We start from the raw sequence: 17,620 nt of genomic DNA on the forward strand, positions 1-17,620 counted from the left end.
GAGGCGCGGCAGCCCGCACGGCGCCCCGCACGGCGGCCCCCGCAGCGCGCCGGGCGCGCAGGCCATTTCTTCCGCACCCCCCCAGGTACCCCAAGCAGGTATCTCCCCGGAGCGCAGCGCGGGATCCCAGCGAGCGGGGCTGGGAGGAGGGCGGGAGCTCTAGGAGAAACGTGAAATCGCCTAGCCCCAAACTTCCCGAGAAAGCGCTGCAGGAGCCGCGCTGCGCAGACGGACCGGGCCGGAGCTAAAGGTTAAAATGAAGCAGGCAGACGAGGCCGTGCAACGTCCCCCAAARCAAACGCACGCCGCGCATCTCGGAGGAAAATCGGGCCACGGCACTGCGGAGAGCCCCGCTCAGCTCCGTGGACCGGCGCCTGCGAGCGTCCGCGCCGGAGAAGAGGCCGCACGGAGCGGCCACGGGGCTCGGGCCGACATCGCAGCCACGGAGGGCGCGGTAAACAGGCTAGCAAGAACGAGCTGCTCCGTCAGTGCTGCTTTTAGAGCGCTTTGCCCTATAAATAAAGGTTTGCTCCAGGCAGCTTAGACTCTAAATTATCTCCGGCTGAAAAGATCTGCCGAGGCCTCGGTACAAACTGTTCGGAGCAGCACCGAGGGGGGGACGGCTGCAGGGGCGCAGACTGCCCAAACGCCGCCCTCACGCCTCGCCGAGAGCAGCGGCTCCTCGGGAGCGAGACCTGCCTGCAGGGACGGCCGTTATCCCCGAACCTCGGACTGTCGTCCCAGGTCGGGGCTGCCAGCCGCACGACYGCTGTAACGGACCAGCGAGGCGACCGCCGTGAAGCGGCTGGGCTTGGAGGACCCGGGAGACCAAAGGGAGCTGCCGGTGCTCCAAAGCCTCTGCCCAGGCAGGCTTCACCTGCGCGAGGCCGTATAAGGGAAATTACAGAATTTACAAAATTGACTGCTTCACACACACACGTTTGTGCTGTATTAACACCCTCCTTTTTTTTTCATATTCTTCCATAAACAACGGCGCACAGTACAGCACAGGTAGTGCAGGAAAATAAAGCCCTATACAATTTACAGACACAGCACTATTCCAGGGACAGTATAAAAGGGGCTCTTCAAAATAGTTGCTCACTTTGCTCCACGCCTAACCCGAACCGTCTCGCATGTGATGACAATTCGTACCACGGCCCTTTGCAAACCGAAGGCCCACGCGGGGCCGTTCCTACGTGCTCGCCATCTTGCACGTTTCTGCCATGCGGTCTTTCATCTTCTGCTTCTCCGAAAGGAAAAACTTCAGGGCTCCAGGCTGCAAAACACAGAGACGTTGTACAGAGCGTTTTCGCATGAGAAGCTGTACGGACTTCACATAGGCTGCAGTCTGCAGGTGAACTTTCTCTTCTCCCTCGTGTTACTAAGTGCCCCAAACCCATCGGCTAGGCGTTTGAGGACAGCTGCCTGGTCTACACTGCCCAAGCATACCTGCATTAGGGGAACCACCTGGGGGGGAGCGCAAGGGGCATCCCTGAAGCTCGCGGTGTGACGAGGCTCTGTCGTTAAGTGGCTTGGGGCACGAGGCTGGAGACATGGGGGAGGCACAGCCGACTCCAGTGGCAGGGAAGCCACTGTGACCCYGCGCCCGTCTGAAAGGAGGCCGTTTACACAGGTGCCAGAACACCTACGTCTTGCCACTGATTTCTTAGAGCTGCCCTGTTTGCCATGGCTAATGTCTACTGCACCACTGCTGCAGTGGCTTTGCTATAGCACGGGCAAGGCTGGCTCACAGGTCCCGCTCACTTCTAGGGAAGTCAGATCACTGTGCGTGTGTTTGGGCTCACTCAGTCCATATGGGAGTGCTGCTTCAGCACTTCATCTGGGATTTACTTCCCCTGCCAGCAAGTTCCCCGGTGCAGAGGGAAAGGCATGTGCCACAGCACTCATCGCTTCTCCTTGCCAGACCAGTGCCGGGACACCACACTCCCCATGCTACCTTTGCTACCGGGCGCCCACGCGCTCCCACTCTCCCTTGGGGGTGTAGTGTGTTTAATCTCTTGAAGTCTGAGTAGATTAGGTCTGCTGTCTCGCTCTTGTCAGCTCCCACAGCCCCTTCCGCAAGGCAGTTAATCAGCTTTGTAATACGTGACCTCCTCTTTACAATCCCTACTAACTGATCAGGGCAATCTGGCTCCGCATCCTGCTTCTAAGGCACTCATACACTAATGCAAATAACACACTCTTGCTTGTTTGCCTTGTGTCATTGGGCATGTCAGATATGATTTGTCAAATGCCGTATGTGCGTTAAGCAGCAACAGACATGTAATAGCTGCTACCTCTGTTCACCTACGCGGGTGGCCCGTGCCTGCTGGAGACCTCACCAGCCTGCACGCAGGGTGGTAGCCCTGGCTCCACAAAGCTGMTATTAGCAGCCACTGGTCAGCAGCCCTGCCTTCCCCATCTGGGAATCTGCCCTGTTGCCCTTTGCTCCCGGGAAAACAGCACCTCAGTGACATACTCTCAATATAAAGTCATGGTCCTTGCAGTGCCTTTAGGAGACAGCCTAAGGCTCCAAGCCAAGGGTATGGCTGCTCAGGACAACTAACTGGACTTCAAAATCATGGTTCTTTCAAAGATGCAGCTGAGTGTTGTATAAAGATTGCAGCTCATCCCATTTCTGTTTACTGCACCATTTCACCAGAATGGAACAGCCACAGGTGGTACATGACACCTGTAAAAATGCACTGGGTGTGCTGCTTATTTTGGTCAGCAAAGAAAAAAAGATGCAGCCTTACTTCTGTTTCTAATACGCATCTTAGGGATCCTGACATCACCACCCTCCTTTCACCCAGCACGAGCAGGAACAGGAAGCTTATCTGTGCACACACGTGTTAGTCACAGCCCCTTTGCAGACATACGTTGCATAAAGGCAGCTCCTCTGGGTCACATGCTTCCCAAGAGYCGTCAACGCTCTCAAGAATTTTAGGTTGCTTTTGCTCCCGGGTTCTCAGGCAACAACCTTAGTGCTTTGTTTATGAAATGCTACCTGAAGAGATTGTCTTGGGGAGAGCACGCAGTAGAAAACCGTGGGCCTTCATATGAGATGACAGATGTTTCCTTGCAACACTAGACAGCTYGCTTCCTTGCCCCACCTTGCTTCCCTTTCGATGCTTGCAAAGAAGGGCCTGGAGGGTGTCATACCTTCCCAACTCGGCCTTTTTGAGAATGGCCACATCCTGATAAGTCCTTTTCATTTCTCTTCTCCTTGTCTTCGGCAAGACTCTGGATAAAAAGAGCAATAATGTTACATCTACTTGTATGAATTACCTTAGGCCTCCTAGGAACAGTTGAGCGTTCAGATCATGCCATGCATTTCTCTCTTGCAATCCTACATCATCTGTCAGGCAGCACCTCTCCAAACCCAGTGACTCCTACTGCCAAACACTACTTGRCTATGTACACTTGGACACAAGGATGTTTAGTTAGCAGGGCTGGCAAGTGTCCTCACAGACATTGCTCCCTTGCTCCTACATTCTTACCTTGTGCAGTTTCACTGCTCGGTTGAGTCTTTTCTCCTGATTCAGCTGGACCTGCGTCCTYTCCAGGGCCTCTTTCAGCAGAGCATTCTCTTCTGCTTCCCTATAGACTTCATCTTCTAATTTAATCATCTCTTTCTGGCACGCTTGCAAAGACACTTGGTTCAGCCTGTACAAAACAGAGCGTGGGACTTTTACTCACATCAACACTCCAACTCCTGGCTGAGCTGTGGCTATGAGAGAGTGTTTTCAAGCAGTATACTGCACTTGCAGCCCTCCAAGGAGCCCTAAGCACTACCGAGTTGCACAAATGTGAATCAGACAGTCTAACATCTTGCAAAAAACTGCACATGTTTTAGCAAGCTTTTCCCCTGCTCCAAATCTTTGCTCCGTAGAACCTTCTCCTCCTGCCTTTGCAGAGGGTAGTGCCTGAGATAGAGCCTCYGTTCAGGACTTCCCATAATCACACCCAATGAGAGAGACACTCTCACAWATGCACACAGTGTGTTGGCTGTGATTCTTTCTGCTTTGTTTCAGAGCAGATCACTGCGTATTCAGATAGCAGAGCACAGGATTCAAAATACGAGACTTCAGAGGGATTCTAGATGGTTTGTAAGTGTTACTCACTTTGAAATTGCTATAAAAATACTTGCTTATTTAGAACACTGTGGTATATTTAAATAGGCCCAGAAATATCTTTCCAAACCACTTTTTCCGGTTCTGTGGGCAGGAATACTTCAGTGTTCATACAGCAAGCAAAAGCAGAGTTTTACACAGGCACGTCAAAGTGTTCCTCCTGATCTTTACTGGTCTCTGCGGTTTGGTGTTTCCAGCTGCGCTAGATGTTTTGCTTTACCACGACAAGCACCACAAGCAATGCATACAGTTCCAAAATGTATATATTACTCCAGTTTATCTGTCCATAAACCTTCAGCGGCTTCGTCACTGATTCTGAGGTAATTATGGGCTCATTACTTCCATCCATTACTATCAAAAGGAACGCCAGATGAGGTCATGCCATTAGAGCATAAAAAGCAGCAGTGTCTGGATGCTTCTTGCTCAAGAGACACATATAGGCCTCCATATCAAGCAAACAGCTTTCTGCCCGTTACCAACCCCACAACACACACATGTAAGCTTGTAGGGCAAACTYGTAGGAAAATCATATTAAGTTTCCTCAGCCCTGTCACTGGTTAAGTGCATGTGGCCCAAGTGCGTGTGGCGCTACTACAGAAAGCTAGGAGGTTCTCCGAGGCCGTTTGTCTCCACACTCTTATGTYGAGACTGTAACCACAACAAGACCTTTCCTGGGTACACATGAACTTGCACTATTACCACCGTTAAGGTGTTGCACTGTTCCTTTGTCTAAGCTTCCCTCGGCCTCGCTGTTCAGTGCAGTCAGACCTGCAGCTGTGCCCTTGGCTGGTAACGAGTGTGTGGGCTTTCGGTACCTGAGCTGCTCAGCACTGGACTCATAATCTTTCAGCATTTCTTCTTTTCTTTCCAGCCGACTCTTGAGCTTGCTGATCTTATCGTACAGCAGCTCTAGGTCCTTCTGTCTCTGCAGCCTCACTTCTTCCCTCTCCTCCAGAGAAAGATGTTTCACAGACTGCATTCCTGTCAGCTCTTTCATATTCATCAGCGCTCCCAGAGCACGGATTAAATCAAGGTACTGTAGAAAGAATAGGGAATGAATTATTTACTAGGCCTGCCAATTCTTAATTCAAATAAGATCACACCACTCAGCCATCTGCTTTCATTCTGCTTTAACATAAGAGATTAAAATGTCGTAAGTAAACTGCTGCATGCACTCCCCTTTGTTTAATTGCTATGCATATTTTCCCCATACAAGCCTTTCTGAGCACTCTTACAGAATCAGCCAGATGGGGGTTCATTCATATCATTGGGCAGATTAATTTGAAGCATTCAGATAGGTAACACACCTGCACAGAAACAAAACCAGCGTCTCGAATAGCCGCTACAACACATGACATCTGTTTTGCAGATGCGAGACTTAGGGATCAGATTTCTAAACAGGACATGCTGTTTTTATTATTTGATTATATTCTGCACATTACCATCAGAAGAGGCCCACTTAAACAGCACAGGCACTTAGCTAGCAATATATACATCCCATGCCATCCACATTTACCAGTCCACAGCCTCTCTCAGATCATTTACCAGACGTGGAAGTCTACAGCATCTTTCCTCAAATACTCTACCAGTCCTTTGAGACTAGCCCTGGCTTCCCAAGGATTTTAAGGGGGAGGGGAAGAAACACAGGCCATTGCAAGTTCTGTGGTCCCAAGATGTCTGGGAAGATGTCTGGAGTTCTTTGTTTCCTTGAACCTGTAGTTCCTCCTTGAAGAACTTCCTGGCATTCCTAGGTCACCCAGATGCCAATCACTTATTGCTGAAATGCATTCGAAAAGGATCAACCAGTACTAAGAACAACTTTAACATGTCTACCACTTACATACCATCTTCTCACTGAGGTCTAACGCATCAGACACTTCCATGTTTGCTGGCTCGTCAACAGCTACGGGGGAACACCCGTCAGGAAAACTGCTACGAAACTGAAGGGGCAGAGAAAGGTGAACAGAGCGCACAGAGATCCTTGCTTCTTACTGAGCTACCTTTAGCCTCCCTTCCACAGGCTAGGAAAACTGCACTAAAAACTCCCATCAAAGTCCATATGCTGCATTTCTGAGCAGTGCTGTGCCAAAGATATTGGGCAAAATACAGCCCCTTAAAGAATAAAGAACCTCTCTGCAAGTATTGCCTTACATTAAACTACATATTACATAGCAGCAGATTTTACACCTCCCCCTCTCCCCACCTGCCTTTTTTACAGTATCTGGAGCCTTGATCTACTTCTTCCCCTGAAACCACAAGCAAAATGAAGCGCAACTTTTTCCTTACCTGGCTGGTATTTCTTTTTGGTATTGGCAATGGTAGAAGCTCCTTCCTGAGGCTTGCTTTCTGTACTATTTTCTCTGGTAGGTCTGTCTTCAGAACCACAAGTGGCTCAGGACCCTGGCTGGTAACAGCTGAAGGAATTAAAAAAAACCCCAAAAAACAAAAAACAAAAAAAACCCACTTTGTAACAGCTGAAGGAATAAAAACCCACACTGTGTAGCAGTTTCCCTGTGTAGCAGTTTCCTTAGCACTATGTCCTCCCCAGTCCTGCCAAGCCTGATGCACAAYGTGGTTACCTTAAAGCATTTTTCATTTTATTGACTGGGACTAATGGCTAATGTCAGGCACATGGACATCTCTTGCCTTTCTAGGAGAGACAGGTCATGATGCGCTTACTTGAAGACTGAGCCTTCTCCAGCATCTTTATTCTTTCACGGAGCTCGGCCAAGCCTTCTTTTTGGCGCTGAATTGTTTCCTCGTGCCTGAGGCCTCTGCATTTTGCGCCAATGTTGGCCAAGTCCAAAGCCAGGTCCTGAAATTAAAAGCTTYGATATTGTTCTGCTCTGCACAAACAGTGAGCGAGCAGCTGCAACACCAGCTTGGAGCTGGTGAATAGGACCTGACGTTCTGCTGCATTTTGGTAGTCACCACCAATGCGCAGTCTTTCCRAAAGCACTGGTCATTTGGGACGCACTGAGGGCACAGCTCTTGTGCTGTTTGACGTCAAAAAACACCCACTCCATGGATTTAGGGGATGAGGAAAAGAGCGGCAGAGATCTCTTTCATGCTCTGCATTTGAAGCACAAACACTGATTTACTCTGTGGCCTGCATTTTACAGTGATCTTAAAAATGCTTCTCTTTTGTAATACATCTGGGTACAYGCTGACACATTCCAGCAACACCCAGCATACTTCTTTATGACTAACATCCACAGATATAGATCTGGGCAAGCACATTATCAAAACCTGCACACAGCTAATGATAGATGGAAAATGCCACTTTGGGTCTCGTCGTCGTGCTCCTCTGCACTGCTGAGAGGCAGTTTCTCCAGTATCTGTGGAATTGGCTGTGCTGTACCTACAGAGCTACATGCTTCCCCACCTCATCTTTATGCAGAAAGGCATGGGTGATACCTCCTGCTCATCATCCAGGCATGAGTCACCATTTGGCCTCAATAAATCCAGTCTTTTTAGCTGGCAGTGTCTGCACTGTTTTGGTACAGGATGTACAATTTCTGCAGTCCCTCCATCTGCTCCTGAAGCCACCTTTGATTTATTCAGATTTCTAAGACAAGGGAATTCAAATGGTGCTCCAATACAAAATGAGAGAACAGTGACCATTTCTTCGTTTACTTTATGACAAAATATCCTAATCCTGCAGTTCAAATCCTAACTGCTTTTGTATGACCAGTACTTTGGGCAAGAATAGCTGAGCAAGACTCACAAAAGGAGGGAAGAGTTACACATTTCCTAAAGCTGTTATCCACCCTAATTGGCAATTATAACACCCATTAACGTGCACAACACTTCACATTTGCAAAGTACTAAACAAACAGCTAATTGGCCAGCAGAAATGTCTGTGCAGGAGCTGAGACAGCACTGCTACCAGAGCTGTCAGAGGGTTAGTGGTAAAGGTAGAGCTTTCTAAGAAAAGGAAGACCAGTGATCCTACATACCTCTCTGATGCATATTGAACAAGTGACACCTGAGGCTTTGCTGAGCATTGCCCATTCTCACTACAATTAAGAGAAAAACTCTGTACAGGGAACTCTTGGAAGTTGTATTCCACATACTCACAGAAAAGAGACTCATAAGCAAGACTTTTGAGATTTTTGACCTTCCAGATTTGCTGACAGCTGTATGACAAGGCAGCACCAGAAATGGGCAAAAATCATCCAAGAAACCTATTTTTAGCCCCCAAACTGAGAACAAGGATATGAGACATAGTCTGCAGGTCACTCCCACTCTTCATTTGCCGGATTTTGACAGGGGGATATTGCTTCTCATATATTCTTGGCCTATGCAGTTGAAATGCGTTATCTACGTGCGCTCTGGCCATCTTGCCCTAGGTTTTGCTTTATAACAACAGCTTCTCTTTCTTCCTTTTTCGTTCTGTTTTTTTCCCCTGTTTCTTCTAATGCCTCTGCAGTTTCCAGAGCTTTCTAGCAATCTCAGTGCAGACTTACCCTTTCAGAGACCTCATTCACTGCTGCAGTGCTAGCCTGCACTTGTGTTTGAGGAAGAGTTTCTAGCTCTTCTGCTGTTTCTTTTGAGGCATCCTTCAGCACTTTCAGGTTTTCTTGGGCTTGCCTGTGCCAAGAGACAAAAACGTCACTAAACACACAATGGTGGATGAAGGTCAACCAAACAGCTTGCCGGGAACAGCAACCTGCATAACTGGATGAATATAAAAGYGTGGGTAGGAACAGATAACAAACAATGATTTAGTTACAAGCCCATTTGCGTGAGCTCTTCCAAAGTCCTGTTTCAGTTCATATGACACTTACATAGAGAAAATACCGCTTAGTTAAATTTTTATGCTTTCAAATATGCCCTTTGCTCCAGGGGAGATATCTAACTGAAGTCATCTATTGGGAATCCACAGATCAGCTTTTACAAACCTTTACATCAGCTCATACCTTAACTCTTCAGCTATGGCTTTCAGGTCTTTATCTTTCTTATCCACAAGGTTTGACATCTCAAATAGCTTCTCTCTAAGCATGTTCAATTCACTCTCTTGGCATTTCACACGACTCACGTTCCACTCCAGCTCCACTTTCTGTTTCTCACTGAGCTCTCCTATGGACAGAGAGGTTTCACAGATTACTGATTTTCTCTGCACTTAGGTGCTGGGTATCTGTAAGTCTCAGTAAAATGCGTTTCTGGGATGCATCCCCTTTTCCCAAGGCACCCTCATGATGGCTGTCATCAAGAACTAACCTTTTTCCCATAGTCCCTCACCTTGCTCTTGRGAACTCATGCAGCAGCACCTGATTACTATGCCATTCCACTAGACCCTGCTTTACTAAAATTCATGGCAAGGCCAATCTCTTTGTGTAGGCATATGCCAGAGTAACCACTTGCTCAAGCAATTTTCTTTCAGATTACAACAGTAGAGGGTTGTCTGGGTTTTCTGACTTACAAGCTTCTAACTGAATACATTACTTGTACACCATGTCCCTACAATCACATGTCACTGTGAGTTGCACAGATAGCGAGCCACCTGCATACATCAGCGAGCCACCTGCATAGATCTGCTTTCAGACTTGGTCTGATTGCATTTCTCCCTGGCTATACCAGGAACTCAAATAAAACCTCCACGAAAGCGCATGTAAGTACACACACACACACACCAATCTTCAGCTGGACATCTGCTTACAGTCACCCAGAGTCCCTACTATCGCCTTTATTCATCTTAGCTTCTTGGGTTAGGACCATGCGGAATTTATGTGGCTAAAGGGTACAGGCAGCCTGCTTTGCCGGGAGCTGGATTACAACATTGCTTTAGGAAGGTGACATCAGTTTACCATTATCTGCAAGTATCGTTCTCTTTCCACTAGTACTTAGCCTTGTTATTGCTCAGAAGAGGGACAGGAAGGTTCACACGCCCACTGGAAACCATGCAATACGTTTCACACACCTCTCATGTCCGACATTTGGGCTTTGGTTTCTGCAAGCTCTTTTGTTAATCCAACAATGATAGCCTCTTTGGACAGGATTGTGTTCTGTGCAGCTGCTAATTCTTCTCTGAAATTCATGAGAAAGATAATTGCAAAACCCATGGTTCATTTGAAAGACTCTTCTTACAGAGCCTGCACATGCCTTCTGTAGCTGGATCTCATTATTAATACATATACACTGTTTTTTAAATCACATTTTAGTTGCATGAATTAAGGCCTATGGCATTAGGATTTGCCATCTCTCTCTCTCCCTCTTACTTCAAGCCACCGTGTTAAACCTTAAGGACTGGGCAGCAGATAACTAGCATACTGTTCTGCCTCATGGGCTACTTGACTCACGGGACAAGGCTAAGCACAAGAGTCCCTGGATCTTCCCTAGCTGCTACTGCTGACAAAAGCCTCATCCCACACCAGAGACCTCTGTGGGCTAACAGCATGCAGGTAATAATCACTGTCACGCCAGGATCTACATGTTGGCAGTTGTTTATTTCTCAGGATCTTTGCACCGATGTAAAGCCAAGGGGGAAAAAAAAGATAGCTGCCCTAAACCCCCAAATGCAGATGATTCCATTGGCAGACATATTTCAAGACAAACTCCTTAAAGAGTTTGAAAATATATGTTGTTTAGACTGTCTCTGTCTAATAAAGGGACTTCTTTTAACTGTCAGAGACAGAAAAGACCTCAGGGCAAGTTGTAGTAGGCTTTTTGTCTTCCTTAAGCTCTCCTATTGATAACTACTTTTCTCTAAGCCCCTCTAAAATGACCACTATGGGTAAGATCCTCAGCTGCTTACATAAGACAGCCAGGGGACTCCTCTGCATGAGAAACCACTCGTGAAGCACCGGATGAGGACCTGCAGGGATCACTCTGAAATCCTACAGAAAACAATAACAAAAACARGTTATTTATTCATAACACACAAGCATTTTCAGCCTCCTTGCCTCTACAATGGATTCTGCACCCCACACCAAGGTCTCAGTGCATGTCCCTCTAACAACTGAACTGTGGCTTTCTATGGGGGTCTGTCTTTCTGGGGGCTTCTCTGTTCACATCCAGGAAAGAACAGGCAGGAATATACTGTGAAAAAATATTTGGACTTGCAACCATATCATCTTACATAGGCAAAGCTAGAGTATCTTTTTCTTCACTTCACTTGCTAAGACTGAAGCCATTCTCTTTTGGAAACCCATATCCCAAAGGCTCCAGTTCCAAAAGTGTCTAAAAAGTCCCATGTCCTTCCTTGTTCAGATTCACTTATGCTTAGGCTTACTCTCTGTTGCTTTTGAGAGCAAAGGGCCTTTCTCAAATAGGAATGCCCTACCTATGGCCATGGCACACTGGGGAAAGTCGCAGAAGAGAACAGCATACTCCAACTCAGTCAAAGGCTTCACGGTACGAGCGAGTAATTACTGCATCCAGATAGACCTCCCAATAACATCCAAAGCACTTTTCATAGTGGCAAACATCACACTATCTCTAAATAATTTCACATTACTCAAGAGTGTTCCCCATACACACACATCCCATGCAACCTCAACTACCTTCTATTTTTTCCAAGAGTGCCATGTTTTCCTCTTCTAAAGTCTTCTGCTCCTGCTTGGCCTCTTGCAGTCTGTCTTCTAGTGCAACAATTGTCTGGGAATGTTGCTTAATTTGTTCTTTATATTCTGCTATTTCTTCCTGAAGTTTCTGCTTCAGTAACTCGTTCTCATCCTGAGTGATCTTCAGCTGTTCATCTTGCATGAGTAACTGCTGCTTTAACATGATCTAGGAACAGGATGTGTGATTTTGCTTGGGCACCTTGGGAGCCAAGACTCGCTCCTACGGGGTCTACCATTAGAGAGAGGCAAGCTCCCATTTTTTAAAGGATCCATAGGGTGGACAGGCTGCAGTCCTGCTCATCAGGAGGGAATGGGGAAACCTCTTTATACAAAACTACATTTATGTCACTATTAAAACTATTAMAAACTACTAAAACTGCTAGACTATTAACGCTACCTCTCGCTTCCCGGTTTCCTCTAGGTTGTCCATAGCTKCTTGTAGTTTGACATTTACAGCCTCCTGCTCTTTTGACTTTATTTCAATTACCTACATGAGGAAAATACTGGTAACTAAAAAGACAAGCTTATCAGGATCCACATTTCTCTCTGCAAATATGCATCTAAGTGCGTTCAGAAAACACCACAGTCGCCAGACAGCACCTGACCAGACGGGCCATAATGTTACAGGGCATCTTCAGAACAATAGAAACTAACTGTAAACAGTCCTGCTTTCCCTCCTGTGCATTTCACTAACCTCAGTCATACTTCTCAGGTGATTTTCCAAGTCTTGGATCTTCTTCTTTTCTTCATTCACAGATTGCTTGAACTTGTCCTTCTCCTTGGYGATAGCACTCTCCAGAATCTGAGAATTAACAGACAACTGCCAACCATTTTGGTAAAGATAAAATCATAAAATAAAGCAAGAGAACTTGGCTCAGATGAGGAAAGCAACCAAGGGAGTTACTGATCTGGAGCAGGGGCATATGATGGATAAAAAGCTTGGCTGGACGCAAGACAACTCGATGAGGGAAGGAAAGAGAGCGCAGCGGGAAATGTACAGCAGAGCTGAGGAGAAACCAGTCAGCYGTTCCTTACCTGGATCATGTGAAAACCTGAGGCATGGAAAACACTGTGCCAGAAGGGACTGACAGATGAGCACTCTAGAGCCTGTCTTACAAGACAACTGCAATATGCTGYCCCATCGCAGTATGTTGCTACGATACAGACACAGCAAACTGCTACCTCAGATCTTTAACACAAATATGCCCTGTAGCAGCTCTATTTTCCCAGGACTGAGGGTGACCCAATGAAAATCAGCCATGCAGCAACCTTATCTGCTCCAAAGGGGATATACTTTCCACCCAACACAGACATAAACATAGGTCAGTATGTGGGAGGCTGTTTTCCCCCCAAAAACAATGTTCTGCTTTTATTACTCTAGCAAGGAATCTTGCAAAGGAAATACCAGCACACGGCTGGCTGGAGGGAGGAAAAAGCTTGTAAGGAAGCAAACCTGCATTTAGCCTCAATTTACTACAGACAACACTATGTCTCATGAAGCTGTCGTACCTGGATGATGCAACCTGCTTCCAGCTTTCGCACATAGACTTACAAGCAGTAATGAATTCAGCCATTATTCATGTGCTCTTGGAAATCTACCTAGACATTTTTGGATTCAGGGGCTGAAGACTTCTTCTTTTCGATAAGCATGACAATCCACATTTTTCCTGCATAAAAGACATATTTCTAAAAAGCAACCACCCTGCCATACCTCTTTGCTTTCCTCCTCCTTTTCCCATATAATTTTATTGATTTTTATCCGTAGGTCTTGTTCATGTTTTACTTTTAGCTTGTTCAAATGCTCTTGTAGCAAAGCATCCTGGGACTCCTGGATTTTGTCTAATTGGGTCTAGAGGGAAATATTAGGTAACACAGTATTAAAGGAAGCACATTAGCAGCAGAACAAGAAGAAGATCTTCTGTGCATTAACAAACAACTCAGATGAGAAATGTACAATTCAATCTTGTAGAAGCAGCAACATGGACAGTAGAAATTCCCGTATCATGTTGACAGTGGGCACTKTGTGTTCCATTCTGCTGCACTTACTGGAGATCTGGAGCTCTCTGCTGCTCTACACATTTATGATTTGGTTTCTTCACTGGCTCTCTTAAGGCTGCCACCATTTTTGGCAGTACAAAGATCCCATACATATATATATATATATATTTACCTCTAATATTTCAATTCTTTGTGTGGCTTCATGATTATTTTCCAACAATCTCCTGATACAAGCTGATAATCCTGCAAAAGAAATGCAGTATTACTATAGAAGGTTCTTATACAAGCCATTTCTACCTGCCTGAGGTATCCTCATTTCTGGCCGGTTACCTTTTGAAGTTGCAGGACAGGAAAAGGCCTAAGCACATTGCTTGTTGTCTTTCTTTAAAGAATTGTTTCAGCCACAGCTTGGAAAGGGTCCTAAGGGCCAGCTGAGGGCCTCCATAAAATTACCAGCACCCAAGCTACATAGTACGTTTTCATCTGTGGGAGATTACTCAGAATATTCAAATTAACTGTTGACAGAATTGTCAATATTGCTAAGACTTCTCTTGAGGTGAGGCTGACTTTACAAACARCCCAGACTACTGCTCTCACCAGGAGATTTTATTTTAGTATAATGGTATTGTCAAACACTGTTACCTGTATTGCTGTCTCCCTTTTTCCTCTAACCCTGACAATTCTTCAAGAGCAGAGGAAGGATCATTACTCCAGTACATAAAAGTTATTCTTGAGATGTTTCTGGTGCTATCATGACCATGCTGCTAACCACAGTAGTATTTGAATGGTCTCCTCCTGCCACTTCCCCACAGACTGCAAGCYGTCTAGCCACGCTGCTCCTCCCCTCTACTGTGCAACTCCATACACTTTAAAACTGCGGTACATTTTTGACATGTGAGATATGATTCCTCCTCCCACCTTATTGTCAGTGCAATTATTCATCTGCAGTTATTCTCCATAATACAAGTAGTGCATTATATGATGCTTTGACACAGACCTACACTTTCAAAGCTACTTCATTTTCCATACACTGTTCACATTAACTCATTTTCTGCAAATTCAACAGAGCAATTGCTCTGCTCCACAACAGAGGTTGCAAAGGAAAGGAAGACAAAGCACTTCATTACCTTGAGATAATAAGTTAAGATCTCAGACTGTAACAATCAGCAAAGCTAAAATCACTGCCAAGAACTGCCAAGGAAAAAGCCACTTTGAATGAATAACCAGGACGTGAATGGATAAAGTCCATAATATACAMAAGGTATTTGAAAGACAAATACCAAAACATACGCTGGATAGTACTGGCTACACAGGGTGACTGGTGTCAGAGAGGCAGTGAGGAAGAATGGCCACTGCCACAGCAGAATGACATGGAAGGAAAGACCTGCCCCCAGGTCATGCTCTATTACTGTTACAGGCTGAAAAAAACCCAGCAAAGATACTAGCTACCTGACCATTCTCACAACTTCCTAAACCTAAGATGCAGAGATGGATCCAGCCTGAAAACCAGGAACCCATTTACATCTCCTTGGAGTGTGTAACCTCACTAACAATGCCCAGACACAAATATGAGAACGAGTGCTCGCTGGTCTGTTTAGGCAATTCCATTGCCTTATCTGCTGCGCTTTATCTGAGGAAGGATGGGGCTGAAATGTGTGAGAGTCTTGTTTCCTGCTGTTACACCACGTCCTCCTCTCACTCGCTCTTCTCAGTTGCCAAAACTGCCTTAGATGGTAGCAAATGTGGGGGCCTGAAATGCCCATGTGATAGCTCCCACTGCACTTTCACCTCTTCCACTTGCTACTCAGGAAAACCCATTTGTAGCAAACACCCGGTGAGATGAGAACCTTTGTCAGAGGAAGGCAGGTCCAGCCCCGCACTCTCCAGGAGCTGCTCCACTCCTTCCATCCAGGCCAGGAGCAGGCGCACGGTTTCAACCACAGCTGTGTGGATTTCCAAGACAAAAGGGTCCACGCACAGAGCCTCAAAGTTACAGAGCTCCTGTCTCAGACTAGCGCTGCAGCAAGAGGTCCTCAGGAAAGCCTGAAAAAATCCAGCCGATRAACAAACCAGCCTCCACAATTAAGGGGCTTTTCTGACTTGACAAATAACTCTAAACACCCATAAAAGCACCTAGATTTATCTATTCATGGCACACCTCAGAGCAATGCTTTCTTAGAATATAATGCAGCTACACTCATCCATCAGAAGGTGGTTTATATGCTACAATGTTCATTCACAGCTGAAGTCTAGCCCTGGGTACAACCATGTGAAAGCTTTGGGAAGACACTTGCATTGAGAAGGTTGATAACTGCTGGAGGAAAGGCCCCTGGCAGGCCCTGCTGGGGATGAGTCAGTACCAGACTAGCTACCAAGCGGCAGACACTTTTTTTCAAACCTTCACTTTTGGGGGASTAAACTTATTTATCTGGAGAGCAGAACATTTGCTAGTGCTGGTACACAAGCATATCTTTTCTCTGATCTATCTGTAGGACAGTAACATGCACTGTACCAATGTTATCTCCTCACTGTCAGGTTATAAACAGTATATAAACAACTGACCTGGARCTCACATAATGACTTCTTGAACATCTCGACATTTTCAGACAATTCCTTTTCCTTAGAGAGCCTAGAACTTATTTCCTCCTGGAAAAGCTTCTCTTTTTCAAGACTTTGTTGGTTTTCTTCAGAGATCTGCCTGATCTTCTCAATTAACTGGCAAAAGTATGGAGAGGAAGTGGACAATAAAGCACTATATTAACCCACATTTTCAGGCAAGGGAAAATCCATTTGCTACACAAGAAAAGGCTGCTTACTTCTAGATTTGTTTTTTTGAGAAACACACACTCAGCTAAAACTGGTGTGTAGCATGTATAGTAGTTCTATGCTTTTCTAATGACTTAGGATATTGTTTTTCTGGGTTAGACATTAAACTTATCCCATGCACCCTACCACCTTGAGGTAGTTCTTCATTATATGCTTCTCATTACATTTCTACATTTTCTCCTCAGGCCCCTTTTCATGTACCTWTACTGTAATTGCCAAAGACCTAAAGAAAACTTTTCCATTACTGCCCTCTCAGCTATTCTCTTGAGTGGTTTTAGTCACACACATACACTGAAGCACATGTCCGCACTTCGCTTTAGYACTGTCTAAGCACAACCCTTGGCAGGATCATGGTCCAGTTCACCTTGTACAGTTGTCTAGCTGTACTCTGTAAGGCTGCAAAACGGGCTGGGTCTGTAATCACCTATGGAGAACAAGCTTGAAAAAAACAGGCCCTTCCTCAAGGTCTTGGGCAAACCACTRAGTGAGAGAAATCTAGGGCAGCGATTAAAACTACTGGAAAACGTTAGCTATGTCAGACTTGCAGGTGTTTCCCTGTTAAAGCCCAGTGACTCTATCCAAATTTCAGAGGAGAAAAAAAATTAAATTTCCTTCACATTATGGTGAGCTGTCAGGTTCCTGGGATACCTGCGGGATGTCTCAGGATATGAAAGAGTCTAGATGAAGGAGRTATTACCACACAGCGCAGGCCCTGYGGCAGCTCTGCAGCAGCTGACTCCAGCCAAGCTGGGCTTTGGCAGCACTGAGCTGCTCTGGGTTACAGCATCTGCGCTCACCTGCTGATCTGTTATGGACTTCTCCGCAGCTCCTGTTGCTTGTGGAAAACAGACTTGCAMCACTTGCTGTTTGAAAGACTCCACCTACAGCAGAGGTTAACACAGGGAAATAAAATCACTGAGAATCAATAAAAACTTTGCTTGTTAAGTCCACACAACCCTACAAAAATCAATTACAAGGGCACTTCAGTGTTGGTGTTACGCTGTTTCATTACCTTATGCTGGTTGGCAGGATCTGAGAGGAGGACAGAAGTAATGAATTAAATTGGGAGACTTTCATGCCCATCATCTCTGACATTGA

At 45.9% G+C, this 17,620-nt stretch overlaps 1 protein-coding gene across 1 annotated transcript in view; it reads right to left on the reverse strand.

Annotated features, from left to right (window-relative positions):
* Window positions 1–949: 949 nt before the first annotated feature.
* The window catches only part of FHAD1 (forkhead associated phosphopeptide binding domain 1), a 32,360-nt gene continuing 15,689 nt past the window's right edge, over window positions 950–17,620 (reverse strand). The window contains exons 11-29 of the mRNA XM_085314466.1: window positions 17,320–17,403; window positions 16,259–16,411; window positions 15,544–15,739; window positions 13,869–13,939; window positions 13,410–13,547; window positions 12,393–12,500; window positions 12,096–12,185; window positions 11,639–11,864; window positions 10,891–10,972; window positions 10,057–10,163; window positions 9,056–9,215; window positions 8,603–8,726; window positions 6,813–6,948; window positions 6,420–6,547; window positions 5,978–6,073; window positions 4,949–5,169; window positions 3,501–3,666; window positions 3,163–3,243; window positions 950–1,276 (exon numbers count right to left, since the gene is read on the reverse strand). Coding sequence (XP_085170592.1) covers window positions 1,193–1,276; window positions 3,163–3,243; window positions 3,501–3,666; window positions 4,949–5,169; window positions 5,978–6,073; window positions 6,420–6,547; window positions 6,813–6,948; window positions 8,603–8,726; window positions 9,056–9,215; window positions 10,057–10,163; window positions 10,891–10,972; window positions 11,639–11,864; window positions 12,096–12,185; window positions 12,393–12,500; window positions 13,410–13,547; window positions 13,869–13,939; window positions 15,544–15,739; window positions 16,259–16,411; window positions 17,320–17,403 — 2,451 coding nt within the window. The 3' untranslated portion in view covers window positions 950–1,192. The remainder of the gene's footprint in view (window positions 1,277–3,162; window positions 3,244–3,500; window positions 3,667–4,948; window positions 5,170–5,977; window positions 6,074–6,419; window positions 6,548–6,812; window positions 6,949–8,602; window positions 8,727–9,055; window positions 9,216–10,056; window positions 10,164–10,890; window positions 10,973–11,638; window positions 11,865–12,095; window positions 12,186–12,392; window positions 12,501–13,409; window positions 13,548–13,868; window positions 13,940–15,543; window positions 15,740–16,258; window positions 16,412–17,319; window positions 17,404–17,620) is intronic.

Source organism: Rhea americana, unplaced genomic scaffold, assembly GCF_003343005.1.
Source record: "Rhea americana isolate MKP2758 unplaced genomic scaffold, rheAme1 scaffold_404, whole genome shotgun sequence".
Lineage (NCBI taxonomy): Eukaryota > Metazoa > Chordata > Aves > Rheiformes > Rheidae > Rhea > Rhea americana.